The 13,365-nt window shown below is 43.9% G+C and overlaps 1 protein-coding gene across 2 annotated transcripts in view; it reads right to left on the reverse strand.

Annotated features, from left to right (window-relative positions):
* Positions 1 to 7,635: 7,635 nt before the first annotated feature.
* The window catches only part of LOC146866272 (alcohol dehydrogenase 1-like), a 266,527-nt gene continuing 260,797 nt past the window's right edge, over positions 7,636 to 13,365 (reverse strand). For both annotated transcript variants that reach the window (XM_085635204.1, XM_085635195.1), the window contains one exon: positions 7,636 to 8,102. In XM_085635204.1, the coding sequence (XP_085491330.1) occupies positions 8,078 to 8,102 (25 nt within the window). In that variant the 3' untranslated portion in view covers positions 7,636 to 8,077. The remainder of the gene's footprint in view (positions 8,103 to 13,365) is intronic.

Consider the following 13,365-nt stretch of genomic DNA (forward strand, 5'->3'; position numbering starts at 1 on the left):
ACACAACCTCCATTCAAAGGAACCATCCCTTGCTTGAATTGTAACAGCTGTAACAACATCATAAAAGGCGATTATATTACACACCCTATGAAAGGGCATAAAATCAAATTGAGAACAACGGCAACCTGTGACACATCTAACGTCATCTACATGCTCAAATGCCCCTGTGGCAAAATTTATGTTGGACAAACCGAAAGAAAAATGAAAATAAGACTCAATGAGCATAAATCCAACATCAGGACCAAACAACAAAAATCATCAGTCGCTCAACACTTTTTGGAAGTTGGACATAACGTTAGTCAACTAAAATTTTGTGTTTTGGAAACTGTCACAAAGAAAGAAGGGAGAGACAATCGCAACTTTATGTTGCAAAGAGAAAACCACTGGATTTATTTTTTAAACTCGATGAAACCGGATGGTTTAAATGATCGCACTGAATTTTCATGTTATCTATAATTGTTTACATAAGTACTTATTCCTCATGTCTGTATTGCCATATGAACTTTGAATATCATAACTCATATGATCAACCACTGATTCACTAACAATCACCAACCCTCTAATGCACGCCACTTGCCAGTTATCGTATATTTTATCCTCGACCTAGATCGATTTACAAACATCCCTTATTAATGACATTTCTGCTCACAAGTGTTCCATCACCAGTGTACCTTTGACATCTTTCATGATCACTTTACGGTTCTCTGTACACACTCCTCCTAACACTTTACTCGTTAGCGATGACGGATTGGATACTCCCGGCCGTTTTTTTTTCTCCTAAACTAGATAACACCATTAGTCCTTTCACCATTTTTACGTTTACAACTCCTCAGTCCTATGTCCATACACACTGTTATTCGACACGTGACACACTTTCAACGTCTCTCTCCTATTATTTAAACTCGTCCCAATACGATCGTAGACGCGAACAGCCACACACGGACCACACGGACGACACGATGAGGCGTTAAGCACCCGGTAAGAGCACTTCACACGTTTTCACTCGTACGTTTCATAGCAGTTTTCTACCGTCTGTAACCTACTCCTTGGGTAATATTCCTCAGGGTACCTTCTTTATGAACAGCACTATATATCCCGCCGACACGGAGCTGTATACACGCGATGATTCACCCCTCGTAATAAGCGAGTTACTCACATCCCCTTGATCTTTTCACCATCTTTATTAACCCGCTTTTCATCTTACATCGTTCATTTAACTAACACCACTCTGTGTAAATAAATGCCACGCTACTCATGGATCCTACATTCATTCATCCTCTTTACCATTTGTAGATCTCCCCCGATGAAGGCTCATGCCGAAATGCATTGGGAGCTTTCAACTTATGTCAATGTTCACCGTGACGTGTTTGAAATGAACGCCACTAAAAATGACGAATAAAGTTTTTTCAAATTGATGAAATTTCAACTTTAATTATTTGAATAACATTGGAAACCTCCTTGAGGGGACCACACCTGTGCCCGAGGGACACACCCCAAGACTTGGGGAGTGCATTCTTCACGTTTCTACTCACTTACTTTCGGAAAGCGAGACCTTGGAGCACGAAACAACCGATTAACAATCAAACGACTACCACGCAGTGCGTGTACTATATACCTTGTTCTGCTCATGTTATAGTAGGGCAGAATCAGAAAGCTTCACACCCAATATTTAAAAATGTGGTAGACTTCCTGGGCGAAAAGTAGCACCTTTACCCACCTCTATGTAGAAGGTTGTGAAGGCTCACATAACTTAGCAAAGGGAAGATCATATGTCAGCAACTGGAAACAGGAAGGGAGGACACATACCTTTCATGGATTAAACTTTGAAGGTGAGGTCTTACAGATCTGATAATTTTGCATGTGAGATTATTCAATAAGAGTGCCGTGAGCTTTTTTGCGACCAGAAGAGATATTGCCAACGGTGGCTAGTTTGGGAGCTATCTGATACTCAGCCTTATATACTACCATAACTAAATGTTTATCATCAGGGAGCCGCTAGATGAAGTCACAGTAAAGATTTCTACGTTTGCACTTAGTCTCCTTTTTTGGAAGTTGAAAAACTCCAATGGGATGAAGCTGAAGGCGGTAGTTGATAAGTGCTCCACAAGGCTGGATACCTCTTCTGCGAAGAGCTGCTAAATAGGATTTGATGCTGTGGCGAAAAACGTAGCTGAAGCTGCCACAAAGTCAGGATGACAGGCAATGCACCATGGGCAGATCAACAAACCGGTAGGTCTCGTTCTCCTCTACATTACCAGAGCACTTTTTAGCCAAACATTTAATAAATCCCAAGTTATATATTTTGGCTATCTGGGCACCCTTTAGCAGCACTTCTAAGGCTCCATGACTGGAGAGGCACCACTTGTAGGGTCAGGACACACTCAGGCTGGGCCCAGGTGCAGGTTCAGGATGGTGGGAGCCTTTTTTGTTCCTGAGGCTCTGATCAGGAGGCCAGCTAACTAGCCCGTGTAGTCACTCTGTTAGTCCTGGGTTTGAGCAGTGCAGTAGGGCAGGCTTCTGTGGGCTCAAAGGATGCTTCAGGTCCCTGCGCAGTCCTACAAGGTGAAACAAAGCAGGCTTCTGAAACACTTAGCATGCCACATCAGCAGGCAGTCCTATGAGAGTCATTTGGAGGCCCAGAAAGTAAACTGAAGAGTGGGTTTGAGGGTTTTATTTTTTACCTGGTGCCTTATTTAAAGTAGGATACGTTTCTAGAGAGTCCCTTTAAGGTGCTTCGTGTTTCCTGCCTCCATGCCGTGGCTCCAGCCTGGCTGCAGGCACAATAGGCTTGTGTGAAGTCCTTTATGTGAAAGCAAAGCACATCCTATTGACTTTGACTTGTAAGTGTGGCTGTGCCCAGCTCTGACCTCCCATCCTGCCAGTGATGGCTCGTCTAAGCACAACTAGTCCCTCTATTTTGCAGTTTTCTGGGAGGAAGATACAAAGTCAATCTGCTAACTAGTAACTACACCCATTCATGTGACCCGGAAAAATGTTGCAGGCACCAAACAAGGCAGGAAAAAGCCTTTCTAAGTGTCATTTTCAAAAGTATGATTTAAAGTCAAATTTTATCATTAAGGAAGATTTTAAATGACAATTTCCCAGACACCAAACATGAATTTCCAACCTGCTCCCAATCAAAGGTTAGTACTTATTAAAAAAATAAGACAGCCCAATGTTATCCTATGGGATATGTAGGCCTCGCAGTAGTGAAAAATGAATTTGAGTTTTTCACTTCCAGGACATGTAAAACTTAAATATATATGTCAAACCTTCTAATTACAATTCCCTATGTCCTAGGGACTGTCTAACGCTACTTTGCTACTTTATGGGTCACTTATATGTCACAAAAGGGGAGTTTAAGGTTCAGCAACAGAGGTTTTTTGCCAAGTTGATTGGCAGTTCAAAGCTGCCCGCAGGCTACAATGGCTGGCCTAAGACATTTATTTTATTTTATTTCTTTAGAAAGTTTTATATAGCGCGAACATGACCACCAAGGGTATCAGAGCGCTTTACAGTTTATACATCAGGCAGGGTACAAGCAAAAAATAAATAAAGTCTAATAAAGTCCAAAATTCTCGTGAACCAAGCAGCTGGGCTAAAAATCAACTGCAAATTCCCAATATCAAATGGAGTAGCCCGACTGAGGCAGACATTTCTTCATTAGGAGCCCTTTTACTTCTTTTTTGAAGAGGACATTGGAAGAATTCACCCTGACTTCGGGGGAAGGGAATTCCAGATCCTCTGAGCCATACCTGAGAAGGCTTGATTGTAGGTCTTTTTTTTCTTGAAGTTTTGTGTTTTGAGCAATAGGGTGCTGGCGCTTATGGCAGCTCTCGAACTGCATGAGAGCTCCAGTTTCTGAGCGAGGTACAGCGGGGTATTGAAGTGGATGGCTTTGTCTGTTGCAATTTTTAACTGTATCCAAGCTTCATAAGGAAGACAGTACAGGGCCAGCAAGTCCAGAGAAATATGGTTGTATTTTTTAGTGCCAATTATGAGCCTAGCAACAGCTTTGAGGGCAACCCTAAGAGGAGCCGTCTTCACTCTGGGCAAGCCGAAAAACGTTACGCTACCATAGTCCAGCTTTGAGATCACTAATGCTTGCACTGCAACCTTTAGGTCATGAGCAGGGAGATAGGGTTTGAGTTCCCTTCATTTAATTTAATTTAATTTAATTTAATTTAAAAAGTGCCCGAGTCACCCCAACAGGGGTATCTCCATGCTGTGACTGCCATTACCAACCAAGGGGAGATGAATCAGAACAGCGTGGCTTTCAGCTGCTTTCTAAAAACCAGGACGTTTGTGCAAAGGCGCAGGTGAATAGGGAGTGGGTTCCAATAAAGTGGGGCAAGGTAAGAGATAGCTGTACCACCCATGCAAGCTTGTTTAAAGTGCGGGCTGTGGTGGAGAGCTTTAAATCCTGACCAAAGGGGCCTAGATGGTATATATCGGAGCAAGTTGTCTTTCAGGATGCTAAGTTGGAAGTTCGCTCCATTGGTGAGGGTACTGATGTGCTTCTACATGTTCAAACTTTTGTCTAACATAATACCCAGCGAGGTTGCCGAATCAACAAGGTGAGGTCTACAGTTAAGAGCAGTAAGCTGAATCAACCATTGTTCCCTGACCGTAGATTGGTTGTGGGGTGTGTCAAGGAGGAATTCTGTTTTTAGAACACTTAGCTTCAGGTGGTTACGTGTCAGCCAGCTTTGTGTTTCCAGAAGGGCTGAGTTGAGGGACTGAATGTGCTCGGGGGAAGCGATCTTCAGGTATAGTTGGGTATCTTCCGCATACATGTGATTGTGAATGCTGGATGATTTCAGAATTTCTGTCAGAGGCTCCATGAACAGGTTAAAGAGCATGGGAGAAAGCGCTGAACCCTGGGGAACTCCCACAGTGACCGGCGTAGGATGGGACAGGGATTGGTTCACATTGAAGCTTTGGGATCTTTTATGCAGGAACGAAGAGAACTAGTGGAGTACAGGCTCAGACAGCCCCATCCTGTGTTCTAGGAGATCAACTAGGTTATCGTGTTTGACAGTATCGAATACTGATGCAAGGTCAAGAAGGATCAGTAGGCACGACTTATTATGGTCTCACATTCTTCGACATCATTGACAATGTGCGTTAGCGCAGACTCTGTACTATGGCCCAGGCAGAAACCAGATTGGAATTGGTCCAAGAGTTGGAAATGGTCGATGTGGTTACAGAGTTGGGCGAGCACACATTTCTCAAGGAGCTTAGCCAAGGTGGGGATGTTCGAGATTGGGCAAAAGTTATGAAGGTCTGTGGGATCAGCAGATGGTTTCTTTAGAATCGGGGTAACTTGACCCGATTTTAGGCAATCCGGAATAGCACCTTGCCGAAGGGATGCATTGACAATCGTAGTCCAAAGTGTTAGTAAGGAGGCTCTAACTTCCGAGAAAAGGTTCAATGGCAGGCGGTCATTGTAGTGATTGGAAGGTTTCAAAGTCAACAGCATTTTGCGTACAGTGCATTCATCCAAAGTTTGGAAAAGACTACTGGATGCGTTTTTTTGGGGAGGTAGGGCTGCGCAGGGACAGTGATATCCAACCCTGGGGGAAGGAGAGTGTTCAGTGGGCTGATCGACAGGTGATCAAGGTTAGAACTTAATTCAGTTTGAATCTTAATAGTCTTATCCATGAAAAAATCAGCAAATTCTTTGCAGTTCGACAGTGTCCCTTGACCCAGTGACAAGAGAATAGGATGACTGTTAGCTTGGGACTTGATGAGTTCGAACTGTTTTTTTGGACGGTTTTATGCTTGCTCTAGTTGATTTCTGAAAAAGGTGGCCTTCGAGCATCTGATGCGTTTATTGTATATGCTTCTTAGGGATTTCAGATGGTAGAGATGTTTAAGGGAGGGATGGAATCGCCACAGCCTTTCTGCAAATTTAAACTTCTTCTTTCGGAATTAAGACTATCATTGAACCACGGTTTAGAGAGTTTATAGGCCATTCTTTTAAGCTGTAGTGGTGCAACCAAGTCTACTACATTAAGCATTGAGTGGTTATAGTGGGCCATAAGGTCGTAGACATCCAACATGCTCAAGGGAGGGGGCAGGATGTTATCGCAGAGAGCAGTCAGATCTTGTGAGTTGGTGTTCCGTAGACATTTTTTCTACTGATTTGGGTTCTAAGACTGGGCTCTACTTACTCTTACCAACTCAAGGGTGAGGAAGGTGATGCAATAGTGGTCTGTCCAATCACACGAGAGGGCAGTTAAAGATATGTTTTAAGGAGCTAATTAAGTAGGTGGCACAATAAGGGCTGCAGGTCTGCTAGTAGCACTTAATTTACCTGATCTGGATATATGGTACACCACTTTACTAGGGACTTATGAGTACATTAAATATGCCAATCAGTGTAAGCCAATTTATCATGTTTTAGGGAGTGAGCACAAGTACTTTAGCACAGGTTAGCAGTGGTAAAGTGCACAGAGTCCTAAGGCCAGCAAAAAAGGAAATAAAGAGGAATATGCTTATGGATCAAGAAAGCAAAGAATCCCCAAAATAAAACATTGGGGATATGCTTTTTGATAGCTTCCTACATTCACTCTCTCAATGCCATTCAGAATATATTTCAAAGTGGGGGTATTTTCTTTTTCAGGCTGCTCCCTTGGTATGTTTATGCATCTCTAGAATTAGAATACGTTCAATTGAAATTCAGAATTGTTATCCAGTAGTGTATTACAAAAAGTAACAAGTTTCCACAATTTCTAAATGTAACAGAAACAAAATAGAGGCACTTGGAAATAAAGCAATTTGCTCAGGATGAAAAAATGGTTAGATAGCGAATCCAGAGTTTACAGTCACAACGTATCCATTAGATCAAGGCCCAGATTTACTAAGATTTTGCGTCAGGGCTGCGTCACTTTTTTGTGTGCAGCAAAATCTATTTTGGGTTTTATGAAGCCATGCAAAGCCCCGGTTTGCCTGGCTTTCTGATGTCTTTGTACAAAAAAAGCAACAAAAAGCAGGGCTCCTTACTTTGGTCAGGTAAGCAATAAATAGGTGAAGCATGCATGTTATCATGCATTAACCTATGTATTTTGATGCAAATCCACATTTACTGAAGTCGGTACATATGGGTTTGCTCCAAAATAGTACGCCACCCCAAGGTTGCTCTAATGATGGGAAATATTTTTTTTATACTCGTTTTTTCCTATTTGTATGTGTGCTGCCTCCTGCAGAACACATACAAAGAGAAAATCGTCTCCAAGAATAGTTTTGTGCAGGAAGGTATCCCTTCCTGCACAAACACTATCCTGACCACCACAAAGGCACCCTTGCAACATGATGCAATGGTGAGAGCATTGGTGCTAAGCAGCCACAAGTGAACTAGTGATAGGAGACAGCAGACTTGCACCATATCACTGTAAATATGGTACAGTATTGCTCTCTCAGTTTCAAGCAGTGCAGTATTTATCCTTGCTCCGCTGCATTGCATGAAAGGCTAATACATACAGGTAAGATCTTTTACCCCATGCACTCTGTTATTGCATTGGTTCACTTTAATCTGTTAAAAATATATGTATTTTGCTTACATTTGCCTTATTAACAAGCAACATATGTTCTTGTTTTGACCTCATAACAGATGACACAAAGACTGCAACATTTATGTATCTTTAATATGGATCACCTTTATTGAAATTTGAGGTGCAGGTATTATACTTCGTAATAATTCATTGTGTAACATATTAAACGTGTTCATGCATTTTACTTTTCCTATAATTTGCTGGTGCTTTAGAGCTGCATTATATAAAATGATTAAAAATATAGCTATGCATAATGAATATCTATATATGACAATACTTTGTTCATCAGAAAGCTGCCAATGCAAATTTATCTAAATGGCAATCATTTGCACACTTATGAATGAGCTCTACTTTTGCCTGATTCTGAGCTACAACACAATGTCGTTCTTCTCTTTATGTTTATACATTTTGGAACAGATTACAGTCATTTAGTCAATGGTTCGTCAATCAAGAAATGTAATGAGCATTTTGATTTGTTGTGGAAGTAGTTTCTGTTGGTTACCTTTTCCATTTACAGGACTTCAAAATGTCACAACGCAGCGGATACTGTGAACAAAAATGAAAGTTGTATCAGTGGCTTGAATAAAATAATGCTATACAGTTGAGAATGATAGAAGGACAAAAACTGTAAAAATAGTGCTAGTTTTTAAGTATGGCCTTTGATGGCAGCTTTTGCTGTTTCACCAGACCATAGTTTTCCAAAAGCATATAATATGGGGCACATTTATCAAATAGTCACGCAGCGCAGCATGCCAGCTTGCTATGCCGCATGCACTGTATTTAACATACTACAGTTTATTCCTATCTTTATTCCTATCTTATGTGCAGGAAGGTGTCCCTTCCCGCACATAAACAATCAATAATGGAGATTCGCTACTTATATTCATATCTTGACTTCTCCTTATTGGATTTTTGTCTATTTGGTCTTGTGTTACTCAGATAAATATTGTCTATTTTACTGAACTGGAATGGAGTGGCTTTGTGTGGTTTTCATTGAGTTACTGTAATTTAAGTGTTAAATAAATGCACATTGCCTCTTAAGTTAAGCCTGATTGCTCTGTGTCAATTTACCAGAAGGTGAGCACAGGTAAATTTAGGGTGTGTGTTTGATTTACCCTGACCAGATTAGTGGTCCCTACTTGGACAGGGTGCAAACCTCTGTCAACCAGAGACCCCATTTACAACATTGGTGATCAGCAGTGAATATAGGACTTGTGTTTGTGTAATACCTTAAAATAATTCAGTGTTCACTACAACTCCATACCTAAGACCAATTCAAATCGATTCTTCCTGATTGGCAAAAGTGTTTCTGTCTTGTGCTAATTGGCATTTTTAAATGTTCAATTCGCCCTGATTGGCCTTTTCGATTTTTCTGCTAAATTATGTTTCTCTCTGGTGAAGCCACACATGCGCCTGCAGGAATCCTGCAGGAATTGAGTTTGAGCTGGCCAGGTTAGAAAGCTACACTGTGTAGAAGCTGAATGATTTCTGCAAGGACTTCCAAGTTTCTACAAAGAGCTTCACCAGGAAGGTACAGCTACCGAAAGCTTTAAGGGCCTAGGCAGAAACCCAGGATGCAGTAGATGACTTCCAAGAGGGGGAGGAGTAGGAGATATCGGAGGAGAAGGGTTACCTGAATCTAGAGTCTAAAGTGGTTCTAGAACTGCCTGCAGATTGGTCCAACTATTTGCCAGAAGCATTAGTGGTTACCAGAGCAGGGAGCAGTGTCTCCTCAAAGAGCCTGTCCCTAGACGATCTGGTAGACAGGAGAGAGGATAGAAAATTTGAATTGGAGCTTGCCAAGTTGGAACAGACTCGTGAAGAAAGGAGTCTGACCATGGAGAAGGGGAAACTTGCCCATGAGCTCAGCCTGAGAGAGCTAGACAAGTGGGGTACAGCAACAGCAGTAATGGTGGCAGCATGCCTACAGTATCTTCATGTGAGTTTGGATTCCATATCTCCAAAGGTATGGTGCCCAGCTACACTGTTGATGACATGGATAAATGGCCGGCAGACCATAAAGTGGCTTTAAAAGTGCACAGGGTCCCAGAGGAGGGCCGGGGGGGTCGTCTTTGGAAGTACGTGCCCACAGTGGGAGGGACACACTCCTTACATTAGAGGTGGGGGACCAGACCAACTACACAGCCATGAAGGCCATTTTAATCAGGCAGTTTAGTTTGACACCTGAGGAGTACAGGCAGCGGTTCTGCCTAGTCACAAACTCTCTATGCAGACAACACTGACTTTCCTGGAGTACACTGGTAAGGCACTGAAGGGCTGGGTGAGGGGCATCAAGGTTGATGATTTTGAAGGGCTATACAACTTGAAGGAGCACATTCTTGATAATCGTATTGCGGAGCTGCCCTAACACCTGGTGGATAGCAAACTGACTGACTCCAGGAAGTTTGCTGAGGAGGCGGACATCTGGGTCAGCACCAGAGTGTCCAAGAAGGTACCTGAGAGTGACCCCAAGAAGAGTGATTCAGTTTCCTCCCAAAATAGTGGGGTGGATGTCAAGAGCAACCCAGACAGGTCCTAGGGTAAGGGGGTAGGAAAGGGTTTCCAAGTCCCTTCTGAGAAGAAGGAGGGAGACAGTGGTGGACGGTGGCACAGGCCATCCCACTTCCAACCCCACTGCTTTGATTGTTCCCAGTTAGGACATAAGCAGGGGGACACTGTCTATCCAAAGAAACCACCCATTGGTGAGAATTCTACAGGGGAAGCACATGTGGCCTTAGGAGAAGGTGGTCCCCAGGGGCAAATCATAGAACATGCCATGATATCCCTCAGCTGGGAGATACAGATGGAGGGTGGGTTGGTGATCCCTAAGGGTGGGAGTCATCACTTCTACCAGGTGGGAGTAATTGAGGTCCAGGCCACTGCTCTGGGGGATACTGGGGCTAGCAGAACCATGGTTGTTGAAGAGATAGTCTCCCCAGTTGTGTAGAGTGACTCCAGGCCAAGTGCATGGCTTTTTCCACTCTATGGCCATTGTGTCTCTCCAGTGGGGTTGCGAGGTGACCCAGATGAGTGTCAAAGTTAGTCCCCAGAAACCCATTGACTGAATTTTGGGGCATGAGTTGCCCCCAGTGTCAAAAGAATTGGAAGGGGTAGCTGCCACAGGCACCCTGACAGCTCAGTTTTCTATGGATAACACTCCCAAATGGAGGGCGTAGAGCCCCAAACGTAGGGTCAGGGGAGGAACGAATCACCCCAGACTTCTGTCCAGCCCAAGGATACAGACCCTGGGTTGGAGGACCAGTTGCAGGACTCCACCCCTGAACTGCTGGGAGGTAAAGTATAGAAAGGATGCAAGGCACCTGGGGTAATTGCCTCCACCCTGAGAAACCACAGAGGACAGAGAACCTTGGATGGCCTGGGGCTTTGCTTTTGACACTGACAGCTGTCAGTGGCCTCTGTTGGTTACTGCCCTCGTGAACAGAATTTTCCCTGGGTTGGGGACAATCATCAGACCCAAGTGGTGGAATAGGCTACATCACCATGTTGGCCATTGTGGTACTGTATACCTACTGGGATGCATCTGTGAGCAAATTACACTTAGGTGCTGCACAGATGGGGTCCACAGGGGAGGGGAATTCCCCATGGGTTAGCTTAGTGGCCCGGACTGCATAGACACAGGGATACAATTGGGTTCAGAGAGCCCTAGAACTGGCAAGAACCCCTGCAGTAGTGGGAGAGGTGTGGTGCAGCAGCCAAAGCGGCTGACTCAGGAACGTGGGGCTCACTGTTCTATCCAGGCACCGGCAGCTCAGCTCAGCACCCTGTGACTCTGGGCAATAGCTCACTTAACGTCCCCGATGCCCCCCAGCGCCTTGAGACCCTAGAGCTGATTAGTTCGCGCTTTACAAATAATGGATACCAATACAGTGGCCCTTTGTGCAGGTTATGTTACCCGAAGCAGGAAAGTCCATCAAGTTATTGATTAGGCCAACCTGGCTTTAGGCTGGTGTTGGGATTGTGTTGGAAAATTGCCCTCTCTGAAATGTCACCCTAAACATTTGCCTTCCTCTTCCTCTTTTTGCTGAACTCTTTTGGTTGGCCTTAGGACTCTGAGCACTTAGATCGGAATAGACTATGTCCTGTCATCACAAAAAACACTGATTTACCCACCGGGTAAGCCTGGTAGACAGGACTGAACTGAAAGGGAACCTTGTGCACTTTAGAGAGTTCTTTTAAAGTCACCCACTACATCAAATGCACTTTTGGTTATAAGTACTAGATCTCTGACCCCTAAAATCAGACACTTCTGGATCTTCAACTAAACACCTGTCAGAGGACGGCTGAGTTGCTTAAAGGATTCAACTGGATTGCTTTTCTAGAAGGGCTGCTTTGCTGCTTGTAGCCTTGCTGTCTGCTGTTCCTTGACTGTGCTGGAAGGAGAGCTGGACTCTGCATTCCCTCCAAGGGATCTACAAGGGCTTGCTTGCTTGCCTCCTGTTCTTCTGAAGTCTCTGGGACACAAAAGACTTCCTACAGTTCTGCTGGTGCTTCTGTACTCTGCCTTCTGTGAGTCCTATCCTAGCCTGAGGTCCCCACTCAAAGCTCTGGGCCTCAGAAGTGGGTTATGTAGCTGCTTTTATCACCTACAGCTCCGGGGACCCTGAAATCAAGCTTTTGAGTCTTTACAACCATGACAGGTCCATTCATACTGAATGAATGCATTGGGTACTTGTAGAGTGTGACTGTCACTCAGAGGAGAGCATCCTGGTGCTGTGCCAGTGATTACTACAAATTACTGAGATATTGAATTAGATGAACCACCTACAGAGTGAGTCAGAGGCTCAGAAGAGCCAAGTTTTACATTATTTTTTAAAAGATGCTTCGGATTCGATGAAATGCATGGTGCTGGGAAGGTGGTTCCATGCCTTGGAGCCTGGAACTGCGGGAGACATTCTCTGTCGAGATTTCAATCGAAAAAAGGGGGATTTCAGAAGATTAGCAGAAGAAGATTGTTGGACTTGGCCCTTTTTGCAGGTCATCCCTGAACTTTTTGCCTTCCTCCTATATTTTTTCTGACCTGTTGTTGGCTGTTTTATGACTCTGGGCACTTTACCACTGCTGATCAGTGCTTAAGTGCATATGCTCTCCCCATTGTAAATTAATGTATGGATTAGTGATTCCATGATTGGCTGATTTGGTTAACCTGTCAGACCCTAGTATAGTGCACCAGGAGTGCCCAGGGCTCGTAATCCAAATGCTGGTGGGCTTGCAGCACTGGTTGTGCCACCCACAGAAGCAGCCTGTAAAAGTGTGTCTAAGGTCTGCCATTGCAGAGCCTGCGTGCAGTCTGGTACTGTCATGCTGACTGGGCAAGTGCACCCACTCGCCAGTCCCTAAACCTTCCCTTTTCTTCATATCAGACACCCCTATGGTAGGCCCAAGGGCAGGGTGCATTGTAAGTATAAGGTAGGACATGCCCTGGTGTGTGTGACATGTTCTAATAGTGAATTACAGCCATTTTCGTTTTTCACGTTTGCAAGGCTACCTGTTCTCTATGGGCCAGAATGGGCAGTTTAATTATTACATCTTAGAATCCTAACTGACTCAGGGAACATGGTAGAAATTCAAATTTAGTATGCCTGAACTCAGAATGAAAAAATACATATTTTAGTGAAGTTGGTTTTAATATTCTGTGTTTGAAAATACCACTTTTAGAAAGTAGGTATTTTCTTGACTAACCATTCAAACCTGCCTCTGCTAGGCTGTGTATTCCTTGTCTAGATCTGAGTGACAGGGCTGGAGAATTTCAGGAGACAGGGTGATGTGTCCCAGTGGTGAATAGAGAGAT

This window comes from Triturus cristatus, chromosome 2_1 (assembly GCF_964204655.1).
Source record: "Triturus cristatus chromosome 2_1, aTriCri1.1, whole genome shotgun sequence".
Taxonomy (NCBI): Eukaryota; Metazoa; Chordata; class Amphibia; order Caudata; family Salamandridae; genus Triturus; species Triturus cristatus.